The sequence below is a fragment of the Nelusetta ayraudi genome, unplaced genomic scaffold (genome assembly GCF_046127955.1).
Source record: "Nelusetta ayraudi isolate G7.1 ecotype Tasmania unplaced genomic scaffold, CSIRO-AGI_Nayr_v1 ptg000019l, whole genome shotgun sequence".
NCBI lineage: Eukaryota > Metazoa > Chordata > Actinopteri > Tetraodontiformes > Monacanthidae > Nelusetta > Nelusetta ayraudi.
Genome location: NW_027466069.1, coordinates 2986196 through 3010091, shown reverse-complemented (window position 1 = coordinate 3010091; position 23896 = coordinate 2986196). Strand labels below are relative to the sequence as shown.

General features: G+C 43.6%; 3 protein-coding genes across 5 annotated transcripts in view; 2 read left to right on the top strand and 1 right to left on the bottom strand.

The window, feature by feature from the left end:
- Positions 1 to 8534: 8534 nt before the first annotated feature.
- idh3g (isocitrate dehydrogenase (NAD(+)) 3 non-catalytic subunit gamma) lies at positions 8535 to 13478 on the bottom strand. The gene is made up of 13 exons (XM_076026343.1): positions 13328 to 13478; positions 13046 to 13093; positions 12703 to 12714; positions 12350 to 12447; positions 12128 to 12243; positions 11937 to 11997; positions 11683 to 11815; positions 10907 to 11040; positions 10670 to 10772; positions 10438 to 10584; positions 10252 to 10346; positions 9612 to 9672; positions 8535 to 9343 (listed from the first exon to the last, which is right to left on the bottom strand). The coding sequence occupies exons 1-13, from the start codon at positions 13406 to 13408 to the stop codon at positions 9242 to 9244; spliced, it is 1191 nt and encodes a 396-aa protein (XP_075882458.1). The 5' UTR covers positions 13409 to 13478; the 3' UTR covers positions 8535 to 9241.
- A 1201-nt stretch (positions 13479 to 14679) lies between these two features.
- fam3a (FAM3 metabolism regulating signaling molecule A) lies at positions 14680 to 19540 on the top strand. The gene is made up of 10 exons (XM_076026336.1): positions 14680 to 15012; positions 15128 to 15159; positions 15246 to 15353; positions 15578 to 15601; positions 15707 to 15830; positions 17011 to 17069; positions 17164 to 17214; positions 17319 to 17403; positions 17737 to 17863; positions 18219 to 19540. Exons 2-10 carry the CDS (start codon positions 15147 to 15149, stop codon positions 18315 to 18317), a joined length of 690 nt encoding a protein of 229 aa, XP_075882451.1. The 5' UTR covers positions 14680 to 15012; positions 15128 to 15146; the 3' UTR covers positions 18318 to 19540.
- A 464-nt stretch (positions 19541 to 20004) lies between these two features.
- The window catches only part of wnk3 (WNK lysine deficient protein kinase 3), a 36229-nt gene continuing 32337 nt past the window's right edge, over positions 20005 to 23896 (top strand). For all 3 annotated transcript variants that reach the window (XM_076026322.1, XM_076026323.1, XM_076026320.1), the window contains exon 1: positions 20005 to 20739. The gene's annotated coding sequence lies outside the window, so the exon portion shown is untranslated. The remainder of the gene's footprint in view (positions 20740 to 23896) is intronic.

Below are 23896 nucleotides of genomic sequence, written 5' to 3'. Positions count from 1 at the left end.
TGTATCACATCGTAAAAAGAGGGGTTGAGAATTGGAAGCGTGCCTGTATCTGCGCTCACGTGGACACTGAATGGTTGCTTTCATGCGTGTTTGCAGTCACACAGTGATTGAGTCTGAGCAGATGTGAGGTATGTTCTGCACAATGAGCATGTTTATGGCGGCATTCCCATGGTATCCTATACAGTTCCTGGGGAGAGGAGCGTAATCGGGGCCATGGAAACGCTGCCACAGAGCAGGCATTTTGTCCGCAGAAAGAAAGTTCTCAGTTATAGCGATTTTCTGTTCCGTGTCCCCCAGAGACAGAGGTGTCGCCTCGACTTAAGACGCTTGGATCGGAGTGGAACAGATCTTTCAATAAGTCCAGTTTTTTCGGCAACACGTGCCCACGGCAGTTTCTCCATCTGCTTCTGCTCATTCCTGGCTTCTGTGTTTTGCGATGATGAGGCTGTGACAGGGCAGCATTAGCGCCACAGGAATGGGCCAATGGGAACGGGAGGCATGTTTGGCCGAACGACAGTGGCTCAGCTGCGCTCACTCACTCCAAAATCTTTCCAGTTGCAGTGACCACGGAGTTCCTGTGAATCAAGTCCAAGTCTTACATGGATAAAATGGTATATCCTTTGCAAGGAAATACGACCAGATGAATTGATATATATTACACACAATTTTTATTCACTTTATTAGCTTTTTTCAAAGTAGTGTGTGCCTCTGGTCTGTCTGTGAACCTCTCCAGAAGTAAGTCAAGTCAATCCTTCCCTTCTAAAGCTTGCTCCACTTTTCAGAAAGTTTGCAGTAAAACACATACTTTCATACATCCTTGTGATGTCACAAAAGGCATTGATACTTCTTTTGAAAGATTTAGAAATGAACGGACAACAATTACCTTTGCTGTTCTGAATAAACTGCTACTATTGTAACACCTGTCTGAATCGCTCCAGGTGCTATATTTAATAAGGATGCAAAAGCTTCTTGTTTTTGGTCCCAACTGAACCCCACCTTCAGCCGCCACCTCTCCTCCGTGATGACTGAATGCTCTGCTCTGACTCTGACTAAAAACTAATCAGATACGACGTTTTCGACATAAATCGTCTGGTTAAAGAAAATTGATATTGATGGGGTTAAAAAATAGAGAGAAAAAAAAAAACATTGACTGCTGGTTGCTGTTAGCAAAGGAAGTCTCTGGCTATAAAGTTGGGCTGGTCGAACCCTGGGTGGGCCCCGCTCCTACTGGTTCTTGAGTGGATTTCCTGAGTACAAAAGGGTTCATAAATGACAACGAGAAGTGTAAACAAAGCAGCCGGGCTCACAGGGTCATATGGTTGTCATCACGCAGGCAATCTGCCTGGGCAAGCCGGAAGCTAAAAATATATACAATTTGACACTTTTGTTACGTTTAGAACATTTTGCCATGAATGAAGGCATCCAGAGGGAAAGCAGGGCAGAGAATGATAGCCAGCAGCGTAACATTATACAGCCATTCAGTGTGCGAGTTATGACAACATAAAGAAAAAAAGAAAGAGATATACTTAGGACGTGGTCTGTGTTCGTGTGTGTATTGTTACAGTTGATGAGTGGAACATAGCAGGGGATCAGGGCAGGTTTTCCTGTGTTATATTCCCATGAAAAATGAGCTGCTAATGCCAGATCAGGAAACAAGAGGCACCTGAGCTCTGGTCCTTTGAGAGCCATCCACAGTAACTGGAAGATCACGCTGGCCATGGCCTGCCTCCCCTCCCCCGTTTACACTCCGGCACTGTGCACAATTCAGCACAATTCACCTCGCCAGTGTGTCAGTGGAGGAACCACAGCTGGCAAAAGTGCATCCACTCCTTCCTTCACTTGCTCCACTCTCAGGAAAACAAGCAGCACCAGAAATCATCTCTGCGCGTCACCTTGCTTTTGTCCCCATCCAAACACGGAAAAGCTGGAACTATGTTTTTGGTTTTTTTCAGGAGGCTGGAAAACAGGTGGTTAGCAGATGAATAACTACCGAACGGTTAATGCACAAAGCCTTGCGAGGACTTAGCGCTTCTAGTTTCTAGCACCAGAACTTAGCATGTTCAGGCTGTAAACAGAGGGCAAGACATGTTCTGTTTTATCATTTTCTGGAGCTCTATAAAATTCTGGAGGTTAATGTGTATTTTAAAATATGGGAGGGAAAAGCAGAAATGGAGAGTGAATTAAATTTTTGCTGTAATGCAGTTGGCTGCTGGTGGTTAGCAGGTGAATAACTACCAAACGGTTGACGCACAAAGTCTTGCAAGGACTGAACGCTTCTAGTTTGCAGCGCCAGAACTTAGCGTGTCCTGCACACCAACTACACTGAGAGACACTTATGGGTGTGGGAGAGGGTTACAGCATGAGATCATGGTATATGGTTTATGTCGAACAGATCATGCGTTTCACGCCGAGCACTGAGCACGCTGTTTTTGTTAGATCAGCCTAAAAGGCTGATAGGAAGCCTTGGATAAGGATGGTGGCTGGGGGGCTTTGAAGTAGGCACGACGGGTGGGATTGTGTGTGTCGGGGGGGTGCAGGTATGCACACTGGAGAGGCTGTTGAAAGACACGGCTCGGTCAAGAATGTGAGAAAAGATAGTATGGCGAGCTTTTACCCTGAGAGCTGATAACGATGTAGCTGCTTTTTTTTTCGTACAGATGTGAGTGTTGATGCTTGTGTGGTTCAACAGCTGGACGGTTCAAATTTTCATCAAAGACGTGCAAATATCTGGATTCGGTTCTTCGGGGACAGTCGTGTCACGCTGACACAGTAAAAGTCTAAGCAATGTTAATGATCGATAGCCTCGTGTTCCAATTCTGAAAAACACACAACATCGCTTTTGATGCTTCCCAGATTCATCCGGAAATAAATCAGGGGTGCTAATGAGTAAATAGATGCCAGGCCATAATTTCGCTTCTTCCTCAAATTAAGTTGTTTTTGCACTGAGTCACATCATCACATCTGTCGCTGATTAGCCGGGATGGAGGCAGGTTGTGTTCCTGCTGCCAGTTACCACCACCTGGTGCTTCTTGCATCCAGCCCTCCAGTTTGGTACATCAACAAAACAGACTCCTCATTTCCCCCAACAGTAAAGCATCAACATACGCTGTTTTTTAAAAAAAATATATAAATGTATATACATAATTACATTGCAACCTATTTTACAGATTACATAATAATCATTGAAACATTTACTGCTGCTCAGATGACTGGAGCAGACTGCTGCTGCTGTTGCTGCTGCTGCTGCTGCTGCTGCTGCTCCCGCCGCCCCCTCGGGGCTGTCACTGGTTTGAGGCACCCAGGTTAATCAAAGTTATGTTTTCCGGTGGATTTTCCCAGGTCTGTTTTCATCAAAACTCTTCCGAGATGCCCATCCAGTGGAGAAACAGCTGTTTCAAAAAGAGTTCCAAAATAAGGAAGGGGTTCAAAATAGGTTCAGCTTTGTTAAAGAGAATAGAGACGTTTTTTCAACAACAACAAAAAAAAAGGTCCAGTTGATCTTGTATATTTGCCCGTAGTTGTAAGGTTGGGAAGTCTCAGATAATATATACATTTCGAGTTTTCAAACTTGTAAAACGATACTCGCCGGCCCGACATATTTACACTTGTATGGCAACAGGTGATGGTGGTGACGGCGAGGAGGTCGCTCGCAGCGAGCCGAGGCACCGGACCTGGACTGGACCCAGGAGAGTAATCGAACAGAAACAGCACAAGTGCTGCAGGGAAATGTGGTTTGTTTTGGCAACCAAAAGAACATATTGTCTTTGGAAAGGCGGACACGCAGCCGGAGAGTGAGGGAGTGGGTCTGGGTCGGGGGAGGGGGCGTTGCTGAGTTGTCACGGTGCCAAGGCGCTCTAGTTTCAGATGGGCTGGTGGAGGGGTTGGGTAGGTGGTGGCGCTCAGAGTTGGGATGACATAAGGCCAGTGTAATGCAGGTTGTCATGAGCGCAACATGCTCACTTTGACAGACGTTCGACTCAGGAGGGGCCTCCGACCAGCGGCGGAACTCACAGACAGTAACTGCAAGAACGTGTTTCGAGGGAGCGGGACATGATTCACCTTGTCCGCCCCTGCGAGTATGGTGGGGGGGGGGGAGTTGTTGCAGATTCAATAATTAGCCCATTTGTTATCAATCAGTCATGGCATTTAGCTCCTTTCCTCTCCTCCCTTCCCTCTTTTTTCTTTTCTTTTTTTCGTCAAACTCACTGCAGGCTATCAAACCGCTGTTATCTTGGCCAGCTGGTGTTCTCTCGTGTGGAAAGATTTCAGACAGGAAAAAATGAAGTGGTTCAGAAAAGTAAGGCAGACAGGTTGGGTTTCTATTTAAAAAAGCAAAACAAAAAAAAAACAGTTTCCTGTTTCCTTCTGCTTCCTTTACCTCGGTTGACCTGCTGGGCTGAGGGGTTTTGTGGCGTTTGAGTGGTTCGGTTCCCGAAGTACATAAAACCATTGTGTCTGTTCAGGAACAGCATTGTTTTTATTTATGTGTCCCCGCCCCCAGTATGTGCACGGAGCTTAGGTTGGCATGACTGCAGCCTACGTGACATATACTAAGAAGACTGTTCCAAGACCCTGGCTCAGGTCCTCAACCTTATGTTGGCTCTCAGACACAGGGCTCCACGCAGGGAAACGCAAGGTCAGCATCTGGAGCGAGGCGCGTTTGTACGGCAAAAGAGCAATAAATCTTAAGTGGAAAGAGTCGACCGGAGGAATAAATGGAAAATGATGAGGGGAAAGACTTTTTTTTCGGATGGGCATCGCTTCACCGCTGGCAGACGTGCGTTCTCGCTCGGCGGCATGGCCGAAAATTTGCATTGTGTCGACGAACCGCGCGGTCTTCCTGGAGCTTCTGCGCAGGGGAGGCCAGGGCGGCCCGTAGTCAGGTGTTTCACTGGCTCGCCTCGTAATGAGCTGACGAGGCGACGATGAAGAGCTCACGGCCGCTAACAGCCCCGTGAAAACTATAACGGTTATTTATCGCTTCATCCCAAGTGCTCCCACTCCTCAAAAAGAATCCTCCGTGACGTTCCCACCCTAATAAGCCAGTGGTCCTGGCTCGTCAGCTGCTCCTCCGGGCCAGGCCCATAACTCTCTCCGGACCCCCTCCCCACTACCCACCCCTCGGCATGGGCCTCCGCTCCTCGTCCGTCGCTGCCAAGCATCACCGCTAAGACTCCGCTGCTGGACCGCTCCGATTGGAGCTGTCACCGCGGCGAGAGACGCCCCAATGAAAACACCCAGAACACACAGCGGAACGCACGGGGCTGCCTCGGCACAGGTAAACTGCGAAATAGCTGGCGGCTGACGTATAGCGCTCGATGTCGATTCTGGAGAGGAGGCGGAGCCGGCAATGAGGACCAGGCAGATCTGGGGGCTGACTGGTTGCAGCTGTGCCTGGCAGAGATTTGGAGACTGTGTTAATACTGTGTGTGTGTGTGTGTGTGTGTGTGTGTGTGTGTGTGTGAGAGAGAGAGAGAGAGAGAGAGAGGGGGTACACTTCAGATCTGATCATCAGCGAGCCAGGAAAGAGTAATGGCCAACAATGAAACCACATGTTTTAATATCTTCTGCCTTGACTCAACCTTTTGGATTAGCATTTATCTCCAAATAGGCAGATGAAGATTACTTACCACTGCGTTTCCAAGTGCTGCAAAAAAAAAAAAAAAACAAAGTGAAAAACTGAGAGAGGAAGGAAGGATCAGTGGGAAGGAGACGCTGATGAAGGCATGAATGGAGCCAAGGACACATTTACGTGGTCGAGATCAGCCAACAGCTGGAGTTTGGCTGGTGTGTGTGAGTGTGTGTGTGTGTTGGGATGGGGGCGTGGGGGCTTGAGGCCACCTCGGCCGAGGTTTTTTAGTGAGAGAGGAGCTGCCTGTGGCGACGCTGAGGGGGAGATTACGCAAAAGCACGACACTCATTGCCTTTATTTAGTGCGCTCAGAGGAAGATGAGAGTGTTGTGCTTTTCAAATAAACTGCAGGCGAGTCAGATGACGCTTGGCTGATAGTCATCTAGTACTCAAGAGGCTTTAAGCGAAAAAGCAGAGGTGAAAGCCAGCTTTGATTTTACTGGTTTAATCTGTAGTCGAATATACGACTGTTTGCCACTCTTTGTCCCATTACGTTTTGACACAGTGCCAGAATAACTCTCCTCAGCGCATAAAAGCCTCGTATTATCTCCATTCTCAAAAGTGTCTTTTTTATCTGCCGCTCCAGTGGTGAAGCCTTAAAGGTGAAGTGTGTAATATTTGGAGATTTTGAGGAGAAACAGCGACATCAAGTGGTTACAGATTAGATTACGGAGCTGTTTCGCTCCCTCTCCCTCTCTTGATCTTGCCAGTAAAGTACAGTGGCCTTCGCGCACTAACCTATATATATATATATATATGTATATATATATATATATATATATATATATATATATATATATATATATATATATATATATATATGTATATATATATATATATGTATATATATATATATATATGTATATATATATATATATATATATATATATATATATATATATATATGTATACATATACATATATATATATATATACATATACATATGTATATATATGTATATGTATATATATCCATACATATAGTATATATATATGCATGTATATATACATATATATACTATATATATATGTATATATATGTATATATACATATATATATACATATGTATACATTGCTTTTATTTGGTTTATAGTAGGAAAACCAAATGAAATTTATTGTACTGCAAGCGTACGCTTTTATTAATGTATTTATGGACAGTATACTAAGCTTTTATCAATATAAAAATCATAAATTGGACAAAATTTTACATACTGGACCTTCAAAAAAAATTAATTGAATGCTTGAGCAAGTTTAGAAACAAGGCGACCATGATGTGGCCTCACAGGACAGCACTCACACCTCGTGGCACTGACACTGACCAGGCAACGGGATTGTTTCCCTTTGCGACATCAGCAGGACAGGCAGGTCAGAGCATTGCATATTTCCTAAAACAAAAGTGGAGCAATCAAACGAAGTCAAAGACAGAGTTTACACACAGTGGAAAAGTGTGTCCATGGGACCAAACTAGAAGAAAGGCTGCGGCACTGCGTTGAGTTAAGTGGAGCTGAGAATTTTAAATTTGCAATTTCGGCAAAACAACGCTCGAGCAAGCAGCTGTCACAGCTAAGAACTGCACACACTGCACCTCGGGCCCCTCCGTAGATTTATACAAGTCCTGAATGATGGCTGGTAAAGGTCAGGTGGCTGGTGGTCCCTTGCAGGCATCTCCTCGTCCTGGCCATATGTCTAATGGCCCTGTTCCAGCGATGAGGCTTGGGGGGTTTGGGGCAGGGGGGACACAAGGAGGCCTGAGAGGGAAGGGAGGAGGGTCCGTGCACAGGCACCAGAGTAACGTAAGGTGGGGTTGACGTAAACACCCCGAGAGGAGCGCGGTGATGAGAAAAAGCTGGCCTCCGAGCGCCGAACCTCTTACGAGCCTCTTACGAAGTCTGAGGATTAGGGCTCCTTCATGGAAAACCGCGCAAACGACATTCGGGAGCCAAGCCGCTGTCTTCGCAGTTTGAGTAACCGTCTCCGGCCTTGTACAAGGTAGAGAGCGACTCCGGAGGGCCAAGAAACACACGTAGTAATTCCACGCACATTTCAGGGGCCTGCGGGCTGCCGAGTCCCATCGACGGGCCAGAGTCTAAAAAAAGATGAGTGCTTTCATCGCACACAGGACCCCGTCGCTCAAAATGCAAATGTTCTGGCCGAGGGAACAGCTTGCAACTTTCCCACAGCGGCGTACACTGCGAAAAAAAATTGGCCGGGCCTCATTAAAATGGGATGAGCCCGTGAGACCATTGACTGTATCGGAAGAAGAGCGGAGAGAGGCTGAGATTATTTGTGTGGCACATGTGAGCAGCAGATCGCTTTTGAGCGAAGCAACAACTTGAATATGTTTCACTCCAGCGTCTGCTGGTTGTTTTTCCTGATTCCCCCCCCGACAATATTTATCCTCGTCATTAGCATAAAGAAACCCTCATGGACTCATTTGTTTACTTCTAGCCAGAGCACAAAGTCAGTCCATTCCGTGTTATTTAAGCATGCGTAAAGTGACTGGATCATTTTTAAAATACGTTGTTTTTTCTTTAAGACACAAGATGAACAGGACAAAGTGCAACTTGCTACACAACATAGGCTGACGTGGTAGCCGCACAAAGGCCTGTCACCACCTAGTGCTGCAATGTGAAACAGCAACCAGTCACTCAGCGTTGCAAAAAATATTGATACTGATGGTGCGTGAAATTGTTAAACAAACGGAAAGGATCGGGCAGCTTTGTCTTAGCTGGAGCGAAACAATCCCGAGCCGGAGGCCCCACACTCACTTTCTTTGAAGCTGGGACAAAGGGGGGAAAAAAGGAAAAAAAAATTCTAGCTAAGACTTAACACATTGTTTCAAAAGCTGTTAATAACTATGACTTCTATTTTGAAGAATGACCGGCACAAAGTAGTCCATACATTTGCTTTCAGGTAGATTAGACCTTTATTGATAATATTTCATTTACGTGCTACAACGCATTTTACCACCCGCACAAGGCAAAACCGTCTCCCAATAGCAGCTTTTTTCAACCGCAACCTCTTTTAAGACAACATGTACAACGGATGTATTTTGTGATCGACACATGCACATAACGTTTATTGTGGTGTAACAGTGAAGCTTTGACAGCATTGGCATGATGTTGCAGTCTGATGAAACGGTAAATAACATTGGCAACGAGACGTCATGTTACATTTGATCTGCTGTAAATGCACTTGGCAAAGGCGTCACTTCTGTTGGAATTTTTCGCAACATACATGTAACCATATTTGTGCACGTCTGGCGCTTTCCTTCTGGTGACTGCCATGCTTCTAAACATTTCCATTTACAATTATTATAGATACAGTCAAATTGTGAAAAGGAACATGGAGTGATGCTGGAATTGTATCGCAAGTAAACCGTTCTCCTGTATAGGAAAAAAAAAACAAAAAAAACAACCAAAAAGGCAGTTGTGGGAAAAAGGCATTTACAGCATATTGGTCAATAAGTTCTGCATATTGGAACCGTCAAAATAAAGAACCGTTGGGAAACAGACATGCACATGGGAACCTCTCCATCTCTCTCTTTCTCTCTTTCCCTGCACACCTGTGCAGACAGCAGGTGCTCGCACTCGTCAGCCTGCGGTGTGTTTACAGTTCGGCTGTCAGTTGTCCTTTACTCTGGATGATCCTCATGATGGACTGGACCACCTCCAAAGTGGTGCCTTGGCCGCCAATATCAGCTGTGTGCAACTGCAAGAAAAAGAAAACTAATCAAATAAGGGGCGAAAATAAGCGGTCAAATCGGGCATGAAATCACTTTTGCTCTTCAAAGGCCGTGTGGAATACAAAAAAAAAAAAGAGGAAACCACGTTGCTTCTGTGTCAGCGTATTGTCCGGTCATCTAGGGAGCGCGTTAGACCTGCCAGCGAGGGTCTCGCCGGCAACTTCAATAGGTTTTGTGACAATCCAACAGGTAAATAGAGCAGCCTGCAGCAGAGGCGGAGGGGCGCTCACTTACCCTGGTCTCATTCATGGTGGTGAGGACTGCGTTTCGGATCAGGTTTGCGTAGTCGTTGAGCCTGGAAGGAAAGAGAGTGGGAATACTTTTATTGCCAACGCAACACTATAACGTGTGTTTGCCGCCGCCGCCGTCGCAACAGATGTAATCTGATGAGATGTACTTGAGAAATGAGCACGTCTCGTTTGAGCTCATGTAGGCGTGAAACAGCTTTGTGCGATATCTCGTTTCGCCCGACAAAGAGCCTTTGGAAAACCACAACTTTAAAAGCCCTTTTTATCTGACACACAACTGCCTTCTTCATTTGAACGATCGGACACTTTCATCGCCCAACACCAAATCTTCGCCACAACGTAGCGCAACGGCAACAAATGCGTATTTGTGACTTAGATCTATTTCGGATTCTGTAAACCTCAATGTATTCTGTTCCAGCATGTGATGTGAGCCGTGCGCTGTCATTGGCTTGGTTTATGGTACAAGCGAGAATTGAATTTGAATTCGCAAATTCACATGCATTACGAACTGTGCGGGTTAAATGTTTCTTTTTCTTTCTTTCTTTTTTTTTAATACTTTTAAAGTTATTTTAGTTTTTTGTGCACCCACCAATTAACATTGAAGGGTGTGTGTGAAAAAAGCTTACTTGAGGTGGTCCAGCATCAGACAGCTTGCCAACAGCATGGCCGTGGGGTTGGCGATGTTCTTGTCTGCGATGCTCTTCCCGGTGTTTCTTGTAGCCTGAAATATACCAGTCAAGAATCAAGGATGATGATGCGTTAAGACACACGCATGCACGGCTCATGTTTTACGTTGTCTGTTAACCACTCACAGTTTCAAAGACGGCGTACGCATGGCCGTAATTGGCACCGGGAACGAGGCCGGGCCCTCCCACCAGGCCCGCACACACGTTGCTCACCACGTTGCCGTACAGGTTGGGCATCACCATCACGTCAAACTGCTGCGGCTTGGACACCAGCTGGGCACCACAGAGACGGGAGGCAGCCGTGTTAGCGTGCGGATGACTGAAGACGTACGTGTCAGCGCTAAACGCGTTTGCCCACCTGCATGGTTGTGTTGTCCACGATCATGCTGTCAAACGTGATGTCCGGGTAGCCGGACGCCACTTCTCGGCAACACTGCAGGAACAGGCCGTCGCCCAGCTTCCTGTCGGGGTTCCCGAGAGGAAGCGGTTAACATTCCCAGCGTCGTACAGGACACACAATAAGCAAACCGTCGACCTTATGCAAAAGCGGGGGAGCCGACTACCGCAAATTCACATGTGCGTCAGAGCAGCTCACATGATGTTGGCCTTGTGGACGGCGGTGACCCGGCGGCGGCCTTTCTCCCGGGCCAGTCGGAAGGCGTAGTCGGCGATCCTGAGGGAATTGTTCCGGGTGATGATCTTGAGACTCTCCACGACTCCAGAGACACTCTGGAAGCAGAGGCAGGAAGGAGATGGACTAATGAGAGCTTCAAAAAAAGATCAAAGTCAGCTGTGTTATTTGCTGTGCAGCAGTGACTTTAATGGGCGGCAACACACATTCAATTAGAAAAATAAAAATCAGATGTTTACTCTGCTAGATGATTCATTCAGTGATTCAACTGTGTATCGCTGATTAACCCCAATTACACATTGATTTCAGTCCCGTGAAAACAATTACACACGAAGAGCTGAACCAATGGCATTCACGGAGGTTTTCACATTTTCCCCAAATGCCCTTCAACAATGTTTTCATTCAATCAAAAGAGCGCACAAGTACATCCTTGATTTGTTTTGCTTGCTCTACTTTTCAGGTTCCGCGTGAGCTGAAATGCAAGGTTCTGAGAACTATGGTGCCACCATCTGGCCATTTTTGACACTGCAACTCATGCTCCCAGCATTTGGGATGTACCGGTATGATGATGCTTGATTTATACTATTATTTTTTTGGGTGAAGACATAAACTAAAATAAAAATGATTTAGTCAGGATCACTGGTTAGAATCCCAGCAGATAAGAGAAGCTGGAAACCTATGTTTTTAGTTCTAAATGGCCTTCTATTTATAGGCAGCACTGTGTTTGTGTGGGGTCAGACCTCGTGCTCCAGACTGCTGTACTCCCCCTCCGTGTTCTCCCTGATGATCATGATATCAATGTTTTTATGACGAGTCTGGACTCCTGGGAGCGACTGGCAGTGCATCACGTTAGCGAAAAGGTCCAAGCTGGTGCTATTTATATGCAAGGAGTCAAGAGGGAAAAAAAAAACAACAACAACAATTGGTCAACTTGGTGATAGCCACAGAAGACAAGCTCAATCTGTGACATTTAAGATTTTGTTGGTTCTTTTACCGGAGGACGTTATTCCTGGACTTGACAGAAGGTGCCATGGTGTGTTTGGTTTCTATGTTACCTATCAGGGGAGGTCAAAGGGTCACATACAGCTGAAGTGTCTCAGTCTTCTTACAAAGCCACATTTCTAGTTGGTGAATTTCAACACATTGCTTTTGTGTTTGTGACACGGACAAGACGGCTCCTCTTGCCTTTGAGGGCGACTCCGTTGCGGCGGATGGCCATGATGGCGTTGTTCATGTCGTCGTCAGTCTCCAGCGCGGAGTTGACGTGCACCACCTCGAAGTCCACAGGGACACAGCTGAACCTGCCAAACAGACGGGCAAACGACATCAGGAACCATCTGTCACGTTAATGCCGTCGACATCTCGTCAAGGTTTTTTTGGTTTTTTTTTTTGGTCATTCCGTCCAACCTGAAAACCTCTCGGACGTGATTGAGCAGCTCAGGACCGATCCCATCGCCAGGTATGAGCGTCACAGTGTGTCTGCCTCCATACTTTGCGGGAGGAGGCTGTAGCATGAGATTGTGCAGAGAATTCCTTGATCAGTTGTAAAGCTCAACAAAACAGTTGTTTTATTGTAAGCAATGTAGGCGCAAACATAACAGAGCAGTAGTAACGTAAGATCTGGTAAACAGTTTAAACAGGACACATTTTGAACTAATACATTTCATTGAATCTTTTATGGATGTGATACAATCAATTTCTTTTTGCCAGCAACATTGGTTAAGTGTTAGAAAAACCAATCAAAATTTAAAAGAACTTACAATGTTTCCTCCCTGATGTTGGAGATGGACAGCACCATAAACAAACAGAAGACAAGAGACTGTAAGGGAACGATGGCCACAAAAGATTGCAGCATAATTTGAGCAGTAACGAGGACATCATAATTTGTGCAATTTAACTGTGCAAAAGATTATGAGAAGACATTTGAAGAATTTGGTTACGTCACTAAACTGATAAAAGTAAGAATAGAATGAAAAGCAGTGATTCCACTTTGTCAGCACTGGTCGTTTGGAGCGCTGCATTAGCAGAAGAAATCAAATGTATTGATGCACTATACCACTAGTGGTATAGGGGGGGGGGGGGGGGGGATGTGAGGGGACTTACAGAAACCGATGACTTATTCCTGTGACTTGTCAGCGTTGTCCCAAAAACCTGGAACCAAACAGAGATTGTTTCAGAAAGGATTTTGCCGCAATCCGTGAAGGAAATTAAAAACATATCGACTACACCACTGTATGCTACGGATGAAGCCTAGTGGCTTGTCACTTTATACTGTCTGGCATAAACCATATGACCTTGTGCCCTGGAATGTAACAATATAATAATATAGGGCCTGGGTAAGACCGTCAGTTAAGAACTTGCCAGGCACAATGTGTCTTTTCTTACTTTTGCCGTGTTCCCGAGACGTCCACCCCAGAAAGGGTTTATGATTTTGGACATCGATAGCACAGCGCTGCGGGTAGCCATCTTGATCTTCAGGCTGCCGATGATCGCTGCCTGACAGCAATTCCTTCCTACCAGCGTCGACCGCAGCGCATTGGAGAGCACGGATACGATGCGTTGTGCGCATACGCAAAGTACGGTAGCTCTAGTTGGTCAAATTTAGTTTGAAATGTTTACAGCAGCGTTTGAGATCTGGAATGGCAAAATAATAACGATATAACTAATAACTATTGTGCGTTGTAGTGCTAAACATTACATGAAATCACAGACGCTGGACTGTAAAATTATTTTCTAAATTCGTGATTTCCGTGGACAAATGTTAGTGTAATTTAACATATTTTAACCCAGACCTCTATGATAGAATAAAAGATAATATTTTTATACTAAATCTCCGATTAATACATGTGTTATTGAATTATGCGATGATTTTTCACTACTATTTTCAAGAGTACCCAAATGCAGACAAAATGGCGGACACGGGCGCCGCCATTACTCCAACCCCCTAACTCAACACCTACACCGGAACTCAACGCCGAAAGTTAGTTTTTTTTTTACATTTCAAATGTATTTTTTAATAATTGCGCAAAACAGTACAAACAAAAAACAACAACAAAAACAATAGCAACAAAAACTATCGCCAGGATGCATACATAAAATTATTTTCACGGTTTGCACTATAAAAATAATTGTAGAAGGCAAATAGATTCAGGGTCTTGATAGATTTTATGTTACTATTATTTTCAAATAGTTTTAATATACTGTTGGACATCGTTCTCAAATGTAAGAAAAAGGGTTTTAATAAAAAAAAAATTAAATAAAGGGTAAAATCAGGTTCAATATAAGAGAAAATCAAATTATAGACATCTACTCAGCGAAGTTAAATTAAAAGTAATTTAAAAGTAAATTTGTAGGCTACTATAAAACTTCCGGCGTTGAGTTAAGGTCTTGAGTTACGGTAGAAGTTATGGCGGAGCCCATGTCCGCAATAATTTTTGTTGCTATTGGGTTTTTTTGTTTGTTTTTGTTTGTACTGTTTTGCGCAATTATTAAAAAACACATTTAAAAAAAATCAACTAACTTCCGGCGTTGAGTTACGGGACTGGAGTAATGGCGGCGCCCATGTCCGCAATTTTGTCTGCAATTGGGTGCCTCTCACTATTTTAGTGTTTCCAAGATGGCGGCACTCTGCGCATGCGCAACTAAAGTTTGCTTCACCGCAAGATCGGGTAAAATGAAGTTTGTTGTCGTTTTATGACGTTGGGTAGGCTTTCATGCTCCATAAATTAATTCAAAATCTTCTCGAGCATTTTAAAAGTTATGTTTTTTTTGTTTTTTTTCCCCCAAAATAACTTTGGTCACGTGAGCCTTCACGCGCAGACGCTGTTGTTTGGTGTTCGCGGACATCCGGAAGACACCTATCCTTTGGAGAAGCCGACTACCCAGACTTTGGCGGAACATCGAGTGAATGATGATCTAACAATGACATTTGACGCACAATATGATGAAGAAAGCGCGTAAGAAATAGCCAGAAGTCCCAGTTAGCAGGGGTCATACCTCGAATTTAAGATCAAATTAGTCAGCGCGTTTTGTCAAAGGGGGAAAAACACACTTGGCTCCTGCAACGGAAGGTAGGGTTTGTTGCTTGAGGCAGTATCCGTCATGTTTTGTTCATGTTGTCCTTCAAATGTCTCTTCTCTTGATGACATCGATTACAAAGCGTCTCCCTGTTATGTTTCCATACAGGCCAATGCAGTTTTAAATCATGAGGCTAACAGGTTGGTTATTTATTGATTAATTTATCGGGTCTCTGTCCTCCAATCTGTCTTCCGCCAGAACTAATTTGCCCAATCTCTCTTGACAGGACCACTGAAAACAGGGGTCCTCCTGCTGCTGGTGGGTCTCACCTGGCTACTTGCAAATACACTATTTGGAGGAGAGGGCGGATCATCTTTGAAAAGTTTCTTCACTGGTGAGAAAATGAGACTTTACAGAGAGAGAAAAAAGTACTTTTCTTCAATTGGTATTGATTTATTTATTCAGCTTTTAACTGCACTGTTAAGCAATAAGAGCATGACGATTGATTGTTTTGCTGATTTATGTTTCAGACTTTTAAACACACTGTGTTTGTGGACAGTTTGTTTATAAAAAATAATTTTCTGAGACCTTTCTAATTTGTTTTATTTCTTTGTTTAGGTGCAAATGTGGAACCGACCCCTGGTATGTTCTGCATGCTGTGTGATGAAATGTTCTGAAGGATGAGGAAGGATCCTGGTAAAGTTGCTCCCTGATCCACTGTATTTACATTGACTTATGTCCTTGCAGAAATGCGACCCCGAAAGTATAAATGTGGACTTTCGGCGCCCTGCCCTCCGAAACACTTGGCTTTTCGTCTGGTGTCTGGTTCTGCCAATGTAATTGGACCCAAAATCTGCCTCGAGGACAAGATGTGAGATTCAGAGTCTTGTCAATTCTTGTGTGTATCTCCTCTGCTGCCTCATGTTCCCTTTTTTTTTTCTGATTCACCTTTCTTACTGCTGTCATAACCCGATTCCCATGTCTGCCAGGAGAACCAAATGCAAGTATCTTTCACTGTCCTTTTTTGTTAAGTTTTAGCCTTAGTTCCTTATCGCTGTGTTGTTCTCCCTGGAATTTGTTTTATCCAGTTCATCAGTGTGCATTTGCATGGCAAACAGGTATTCTCCTGAAGCTTATTTCACTGAGGAGGTTTAACAAACAAAATTGTTCACTTCGACTTACAAACGTGTACTCTGACTAAAAAAAAACACACATTCATGCAGTGAATGTCATGCCACTGTCAACAAGAGCTGACAGTTACCTTGTACTTACGCCCACTAAAAAAATTACTGATGAGTAAATGCTCTACCCAAGAAGTTGCTTAATATTTAATTAGGCACACACATAAGTGAATACGATTACAAAACATACTGAACATGAAACTAAATTTCTGTATTAAGGCAAAAAAATAGATTTTTGAAACAGCCTCAAATGTATTAACAACATCAAAACACGCTCAAAGTCAACTTGTCATGCATTTTTTGCAGTCAAGAAAAGATTCAATTGCATTTTTGACTTGCAATAAAAACAGCAACGTTCAATGAAGTAGTCGTTACTAAGCAGGTACCATCTCTGAGCAATTTCAATGTTGAATATGTGAAGTAACAAAGGATGCAACCTTTTTGTCTAGGACAAGCCGTTGCCACGAAAGGCCAGAGCTTGTCCTCCCCCAAAACCAGCTTAATTTTATTCCGACAAAGGGCAACACTCACCAACAGTGCATGTTGTGTAAGACACTGATTGGGGGAGTGGCAGTGTTTTAATAAATTGACGATGGAAAGAAATGTGAGGTTCGTTGAATAAAATCTGCCGTTGGCCAGGTCACTTTCACAGCATCTGCTACTGTAGCGACAGGCTCTCTTTGTTTAATGGGCTAAAGTTACTCCTGTTTCTTGGCCTTGACTGAACTTTTTACGTGAAATGGAAAACCCAGAGTTCCCACTTGACAAACGCTGCGTTTCCAGAAAACCTGATTTGTGACGCCGGCCCCTGGAATGCTGGGTGAGCTGGCATTTCATTGTTGTTGTTTTTTTGTCTGTTTGACCCCACAGGTTGTTGAGCAGTGTGAAGAACAACGTCGGGCGAGGTCTGAACATAGCACTAGTCAATGGTCAGTATCGCCCAGATATCTTCCGGACTGAACGAATGAGCCCATTAATGGTCCTTTGACCTATTGATGTATTGTTGTTTTCACCTTCACCCAGGTGTGACGGGCCAGCTGCTGGATATAAAGACCTTTGATATGTGGGCAGGAGGTGGGCAGTCGTGTCATTTTGTTTTTGTAATTGTCTTTGCATAACCTGCATAGACTATATAAGAACCACAAACAGTCCAAACCTCATCAGATGTTCCTCCACAGATGTTTCTGAATTGCTGAAATTTCTCCGGCCACTCCATGAAGGGACACTCGTTTTTGTGGCTTCCTTTGATGATCCAGCTACAAAGTAAGATTCCATGATGTTCGTTTCAGCACTTAACTTTTCTAAAGTAAAATGAACTTCAGAGCTGATGGCCTGAACTTCTACAACACAGTAACAGCACAATACACCTCCAGAATTAACATGATAGAAACTTTTCAAAAAGTGAACATATTGATGAAACAGTTTTTTTTTGTGCTTCCCCTAATTGAAATATAACACATTAACACAGCCATAATATAAAAATAATGTCCATTTGAAAGAATGACTGCCTGCATCCGCTAAAGTTGTAAATCTCTGATAAACAGCCGCCAACAACCAACCTTGAGTTGCATTAGATGTCATTGTTCCTTGTTGCAGAATGAATGACGAGGCTCGGAAACTGTTTGAAGAGCTCGGGAGCACAGTGGCAAAGGAGCTGGCTTTCAGAGACAGCTGGGTGTTTGTTGGAGCCAAAGGCATCGAGAATAAGAGCCCTTTTGAGCAGGTACGTTCAGCTGTCCACCACTTCATTTCTGGGAATCTCCTGTGTGCAAAGTTGCAGACGGATACATTTATGATGTGTGATTATTCAAAAGTCATTGACCATCTCTGTGAGAATGACTCACTGCTAAACATGCTGTTTTTTTCCATTCCAAACATATTGAAAGCATAACAAAGCATCAGTCCTAGCAAAATAGAAATACAGTGTTTTTTGACACAAAGTTACTGAATATCCTGTTTTCTCGGATCCATTGTGACTGGTGAAGTTGTACTTGTCAGAATTTTAGAAGTCTCCCAATAGAGTATTCACGGTTCCTTCCATGCGCACGTTAAATTACTCTCTATGTTGTTCCATGCAGCGAATGAAAAACAGCAAAAGCAGCAACAAGTATGAAGGCTGGCCCGAGTCTCTGGAAATGGACGGCTGTATTCCTTTGCGGGCACCACTGCAAGAATAACTGTGGCTACTGACCTCTCAGGTAGAGTACAGGGCCACCTTTGGAGACCCATGACTGTAAGGAAACCAGGGAACTTACCAATGACTGAAGCCGTCCCACACTCCTGTTGTCCTTGTGTAGGCTGCAGCCATGAACGGAATAATTATCTAACTTTAAACCAAACACCAACTATTGCTCTAATACTGAGATATAATTGAATACAAAACATTTTTAAGTTGACTGAATACGTTTTTTTGTACATTTTCTTGCGTTGACTTAACACCTCAGTAGTGAAGGAAAAAGTGGTTGAAAGACATTTATATAATTAAAACCACAGCACAAGTTGATTTATTTTTGCTGGGACTTCCGTTGAAGATATTTGTGTTCAAAAACTGAATGTGTGTTTGTGTAGTTAATAAATATGTAGTAACCAAAGAGTCACTGTGACCGGTGACGTTGAACAGTTGATGGTCTTCCAAATTCATTGCATAAATGCATAACACTTCTCAACAGGCTGTTTGGATACTTGAAAAACAAGATCGCGAAGCATTGAATACCTGGAAGATACGGCTGCGGGCAAAACATATATTTAACTCTCTTTTACCCCAAGAAACTTTGAACTCTGCAGTCCACGTCAGCATAGGAAACAAATTTGAAGACAAAACGCACACTTGAGTCGTTTCAGCCAGAAGTGATTGGGAACATGATCTTCATCGGCAAATTGAATCACAACAGAGGTTGGAAAAACACATTTCTAGCTGGTTTTAATAGTTAATATATTTTCATTCTTTTTATATTTATATATTTTTGGTAAAACTGCCTTGGTTTAACCGTCTTTTCTGTAGAATGTTGGATTGCTGTTGCTAGCTACACGTTGACATTTCAGTTGGTTATTTTGGCCTCGATCCTTGAGGCCACTCATGATTTTAATGCTGTTTCAGGTCAGCAACCATCTAAAGTGCTCTTTGTTTAAGGTTTCAATACAAACATAGGACTGTGTTGTGTTTTGTCTTTATTTAATGTCAACATAAAATTTTGAAGCCACTTCCGGGAAATGCACAAAGTAATTCTTTTGTTTAATATTTGTGTTAAGAAACTAAACTTTATTTAGATTCTCTGTCTGAACTGTTTCATTTATTCTATAAATACGTTTTTTTTTTTTTTTTTTTTTTTTTTAATATAATGAGAATATCTTTGTACCTTGTCAACGTTTAATAAAAGAATAAAAGAAACCTACAAATGTTCTCGCGTCTTTCCCCGTTCATCTGGAGTCAAATGCTGTACGTCAATAAATCCACTAGAAGGCGCCAAAAATAATAGACTCAAAGAGGTGACTCGGTTCATTGTGCTCAAGCCTTCTGCTCCACTATGTTTCAGGTGGGACAAGGAGTTACGTGATGAAATTACTTAAGCCACATCTTTTGAAATAAATAAATTAAAAAATATATGGATTATTTCCATACTTTGAGTAAATTAGGACATTTTGTCACAGATTCTGACGTCCATATTAAAAAAAAAAAAATGTAGCGAATAAACACGCAACGTAACGCAATGTTTAATGTAGGAACCTTCAAAGCTGTGGTCAAACCTATTGAAATGGGCAACGCAATAAACCGAATTAAAAACATCAAAGTACGTTTGCGTATTCTTCGTAGATAAAAACGAGCTTGGATGTGCGCGGTGGTTCGGCACGTTGTTTCACGTCGCAAGACTTTACGAGGGGCATTGAATGCAGCATCGGACACATACGGTCCAGCCGTCGACATCAGAGCACCACCGCCCCCTAGCGGCTGACTGGCGGAACTACCAGCGCTTCTGCGTTCGTCCGTGGGATAACGACGAACCCCCGCGGCAAGTGGCACAACGACGCGCGCGCGCGCACACACGCTCACACGCGAGAACCTGCAGAAGGCCGTCGGTGTCGTGCGTTGTAAATTATGTACATAAGTTCCACATAAAATTTCGCCCTCACGTGAATGGCTGCTCGCGCATCTCGGAGCCGCCAAAGCGAGCCGACAGTGGGAGAACCGGGCGGAAAGCGACGGCGAACATCGTCTGGAACCGAACGCGGACGGCGAGTGCTCGGCGTCTGTGTCTCGCACGGACAGACGGGCTCGACGACTCCGGTGTGGATATTCAGCAACACCGAAAGCGACGAACGAAGAAAATCTATCGGAAGGGTGGAAATTTAAACGGAATCCTAGTTTTCTTCTTCTTTTTTTTTAAAAAAAACAATTTTTTAAAACATTTATTTTTCAGTCGGTGTAATATTTTTTTTGTAAAGCACCGTGTACATCTCGTGTAATGTTTGTACAAAACTAGAGACATATTAAATAATCGAGTAAATAGTGAGTAAGCTAGCTATCTTCCATAAGAAGCCCGTCGCACATATATTTATATATTAATGTACAGCTGGACCTACGTGCTACGATGCTACATTTGGGTGAGTAATGTTTGTTTCTTTTAAATTACAATGACATTTCAGACGTATATTTGAATCACCACCGTTTTTTCCCCACTGTTACGTTCAGACTATCCAAGCACTGAAATACTGCTTATTAGGCATTTCCCACATCTCTCGGTCTTTTGTTTTACGAAATAACCACTATTGCCCGAGAGCAAGTGTCAAAGCCGTCGTTTGATATCTCTCTCTCTCTCTCTCTCTCTCTCTCTCTCTCTCTCTCTCTCTCTCTCTCTCTCTCTCTCTCTCTCTCTCTGTGCGTGCGTGTGCGCGTGTAGCATTAAAGGCCAGGAGGTGTGTGTCGGTGTGGATCTGTGGTGTCGGAACGTCCGAGTCTCAGTGCTCCATTCCCCCGTTCGCCGATTGTTCCAGGCGCCAGTCACCGTTTGCATGGCAGTTTCTTAAGTCAGCTGAGCTTCCAGCCAGCCAATAGCTGGATTTCATGCCCCTCTGCACATCTAGGCATCACGGTGCCCCAGCAGTGTATGCTGTAGCCTATAAATAACGTGCATTAATTGTGCTTTATTTTGGAAGGGGGTTTGTTTTGCTCCAGGCCAGTGCGCACACCTCAACCTGTCAAGCGCAGTTACCACCTCCTGCTTGACATCCCCCCTTATCTGCCCCCCCTTTTTTTTTTTAAACTCAAAACATTAAGTCCTCAACTGCTGCACTGATATTTCACAGAGAATTGAACAGAGCCTTGTTTGTTGAATTCCCAAGATTTGCTGAGATTCCCCTAACACTGAAATACTTGACGGCTGCTGAGCTGTTCTGACTGTGCTCATCTCTCCGTAATCCATTGTCTGTCAGTGCAAAGTTTGCAGGAATAATAAATAAAAAAAAAGGAGCAGCGCATAGACTATGATATGAGCTGCAGGAGAGGTAAGCTACTTTACTGACTTGTAATCCCAATTGTTTTATTGGGTGATTACAGAGTCTTTCCCCTCACCTGGATTAGGGGAATCATTTGGCACGAGCTGATAAAGGGGAATGAAAGCCGACAAAATGGGGGGGTTGGATAACACTTATTGTCAGTGTCTCTCTCTCACTCTGTCAGTGAACAGTGCTGTGTGTGTCCTACCTACACTCAGCTCTCCCATGCTTGACCTGGATTGGACAAAAGTGCCCGTTGTTTTTTTTCCTCGGCCTTGAGTTTCCCTAATGGGAAGAGAACAACTGTTGTGTGTTTGACTCTGGTGGTCTGTATTTGATATTTTTTCATCGAATTTCCAAGTCCTGCCGCCGAGTTTGAAGTTCTGGGGAGGAAGCATCATCATGTGTGGAACCTACCTTTGCCAACGCAGTGGAGAGGGAGGAGGAGGAAGGGTCAGAGTCAAAGCAGGTGTAGCTAAGAATAACATCACTTTATATGGCACAGATACCACTAATAATTCACTGTGTGCGCTTGGGTTATTTTAGTGTTCCGATGAATTTTAAAAGAATTTGGCTTGGTTATAAGTCTACTCTCCTCCTAAACGGTTGAGATGTCATACATACATATTGTATGTTGTGTTTTAACTGTGTTTAATTGGTTAAATCTCTTCAATCAGCCTGCCTAAAAACCTGCCCGGCTTCTGGTTTGCAGTGCCACAGCTGCAAGGATAGGTCAGTCTCCCGTTAGTGGGAGACTGCATCTTCCAGTGATGTGCCTTTTGTGACAGCAGTGATGCCTGTCACCATCGACCTTACATCTCAAACACGCCTGTTGGATTTACCTGCCAATGGGGTTAACAGCTGAGCTGTGAAGTTCAGACGTTAAACTGGTCTTCAGAGTAGCCGCTGCCATTCATTTAGCCCAGTTTATTTTTTCTATCCCCAAATTTCTTTGCCCACACTTTGTGTGTCTAATGTGACTATAGCTGCATTTCCATTACCCCTAGAATTGCAAAAACCGAGGTATATCACAAAAGTGTCATGGAAACACTTTTTCACATATACGCGTCACCGGACGTGACGCATGAAGTCACGTGACCAGTTCACTTCAAGTGAAAATGGCGCATTATGTTTGGACGAAGGAGGACAGGGAATATATTTTTCATATTTATATTATATTTTTAGCAGCATTAGTCAAATAGAAAAATATACCAACCATTCTTGACAGCAAACAACATCGAAATGCAGCTTTATCACAAATTGTTTTATACCTCAAAATGGGATCTCACAGGACGAGATTTTACAAGAACTACGGCTTATGCACTTCACACCATTCAATGGAAACACCTGCAAATCACAATTGTACTTTGTTCTAAATTTTAGAAATATCACTTTTATTTTGCGAAAATTGTAATAGAAAAGCAGCAGAACAGAAAGAGGGGGGGAAATCATTTTAATTGTGCAACAATCAGAACTGGCAAATGATTGGTTCAATGGCTATTGTTGCTTTAATTCATTTAACGTTCAAATTAATTAAATCGAATAATAGTGCTTTGAAAGTGGTTGACCGGGTCAAATGCTGTTTGTTTAAATTTAGCTTGAATTTGTACAGCAAACCAGCATAACTGAGTGAAGCTAAGCTCACAGATTGTCACGTTAGCGGCGAAACGATAACAAAGCCTGATTGAGATTATTATACAGGTTGGTAGAACTCTAGTAACAAGTCTGATAGCTAACCGTGTCTCCGCAAGAGTGAACCAATGGATTTTCATCCACTCAATCTAAAATGAGCTTATTTTTGAACATCCACCTCGATTCCGGGCTGCCAGCCTATTGTTTCAGACTGATAGTGGACACACTGACCAATGGAATTTATTTAAATCAAGATTCTGTTTTATAGTTTTATATACACACACGCCAAGATGTCCCAGTGAGGTTCTTACTAATGCAAAGGAAAACTCTCCCCTCCTCCCCCAATGGTTGCTGCCTTTGCTCTGGCACAAAAATTTAGCTATAGTCACTGCTTTCATTCACACAAACATTGGCACATATTTTATCAGGCAAAATCCCCCACAGCCCCCTTTTTGTCTGTGTGCCCCCCTCCCTTTATCTCTCTCTTGTACTCTTTCACACACACATTTTTCCCACCCCTCCTGCTAGCCGGCCCCCTCGCTCCATCTCTCCTTCCCTTGTCTGCCTGCCTGCCCGCTCCCCTCCACTACAATCCTGTCCTGTCCCCCTCACCACTATTAATTCACTCTTTTTA

Coding starts and splice junctions, on each gene's coding strand:
- idh3g (XM_076026343.1), bottom strand. CDS start 13,408: ATGGCTACCCGCAGCGCTGTGCTATCGATGTCCAAAATCATAAACCCT. Junction 11,041..11,682: donor ACAGCAGTCTGGAGCACGAG/GTCTGACCCCAC, acceptor CTCTGCTTCCAG/AGTGTCTCTGGAGTCGTGGA. Junction 9,344..9,611: donor CCACCATGAATGAGACCAGG/GTAAGTGAGCGC, acceptor TTTTTCTTGCAG/TTGCACACAGCTGATATTGG.
- fam3a (XM_076026336.1), top strand. Junction 15,354..15,577: donor TTTGAAAAGTTTCTTCACTG/GTGAGAAAATGA, acceptor TTCTTTGTTTAG/GTGCAAATGTGGAACCGACC. Junction 17,070..17,163: donor GAACATAGCACTAGTCAATG/GTCAGTATCGCC, acceptor ACCTTCACCCAG/GTGTGACGGGCCAGCTGCTG.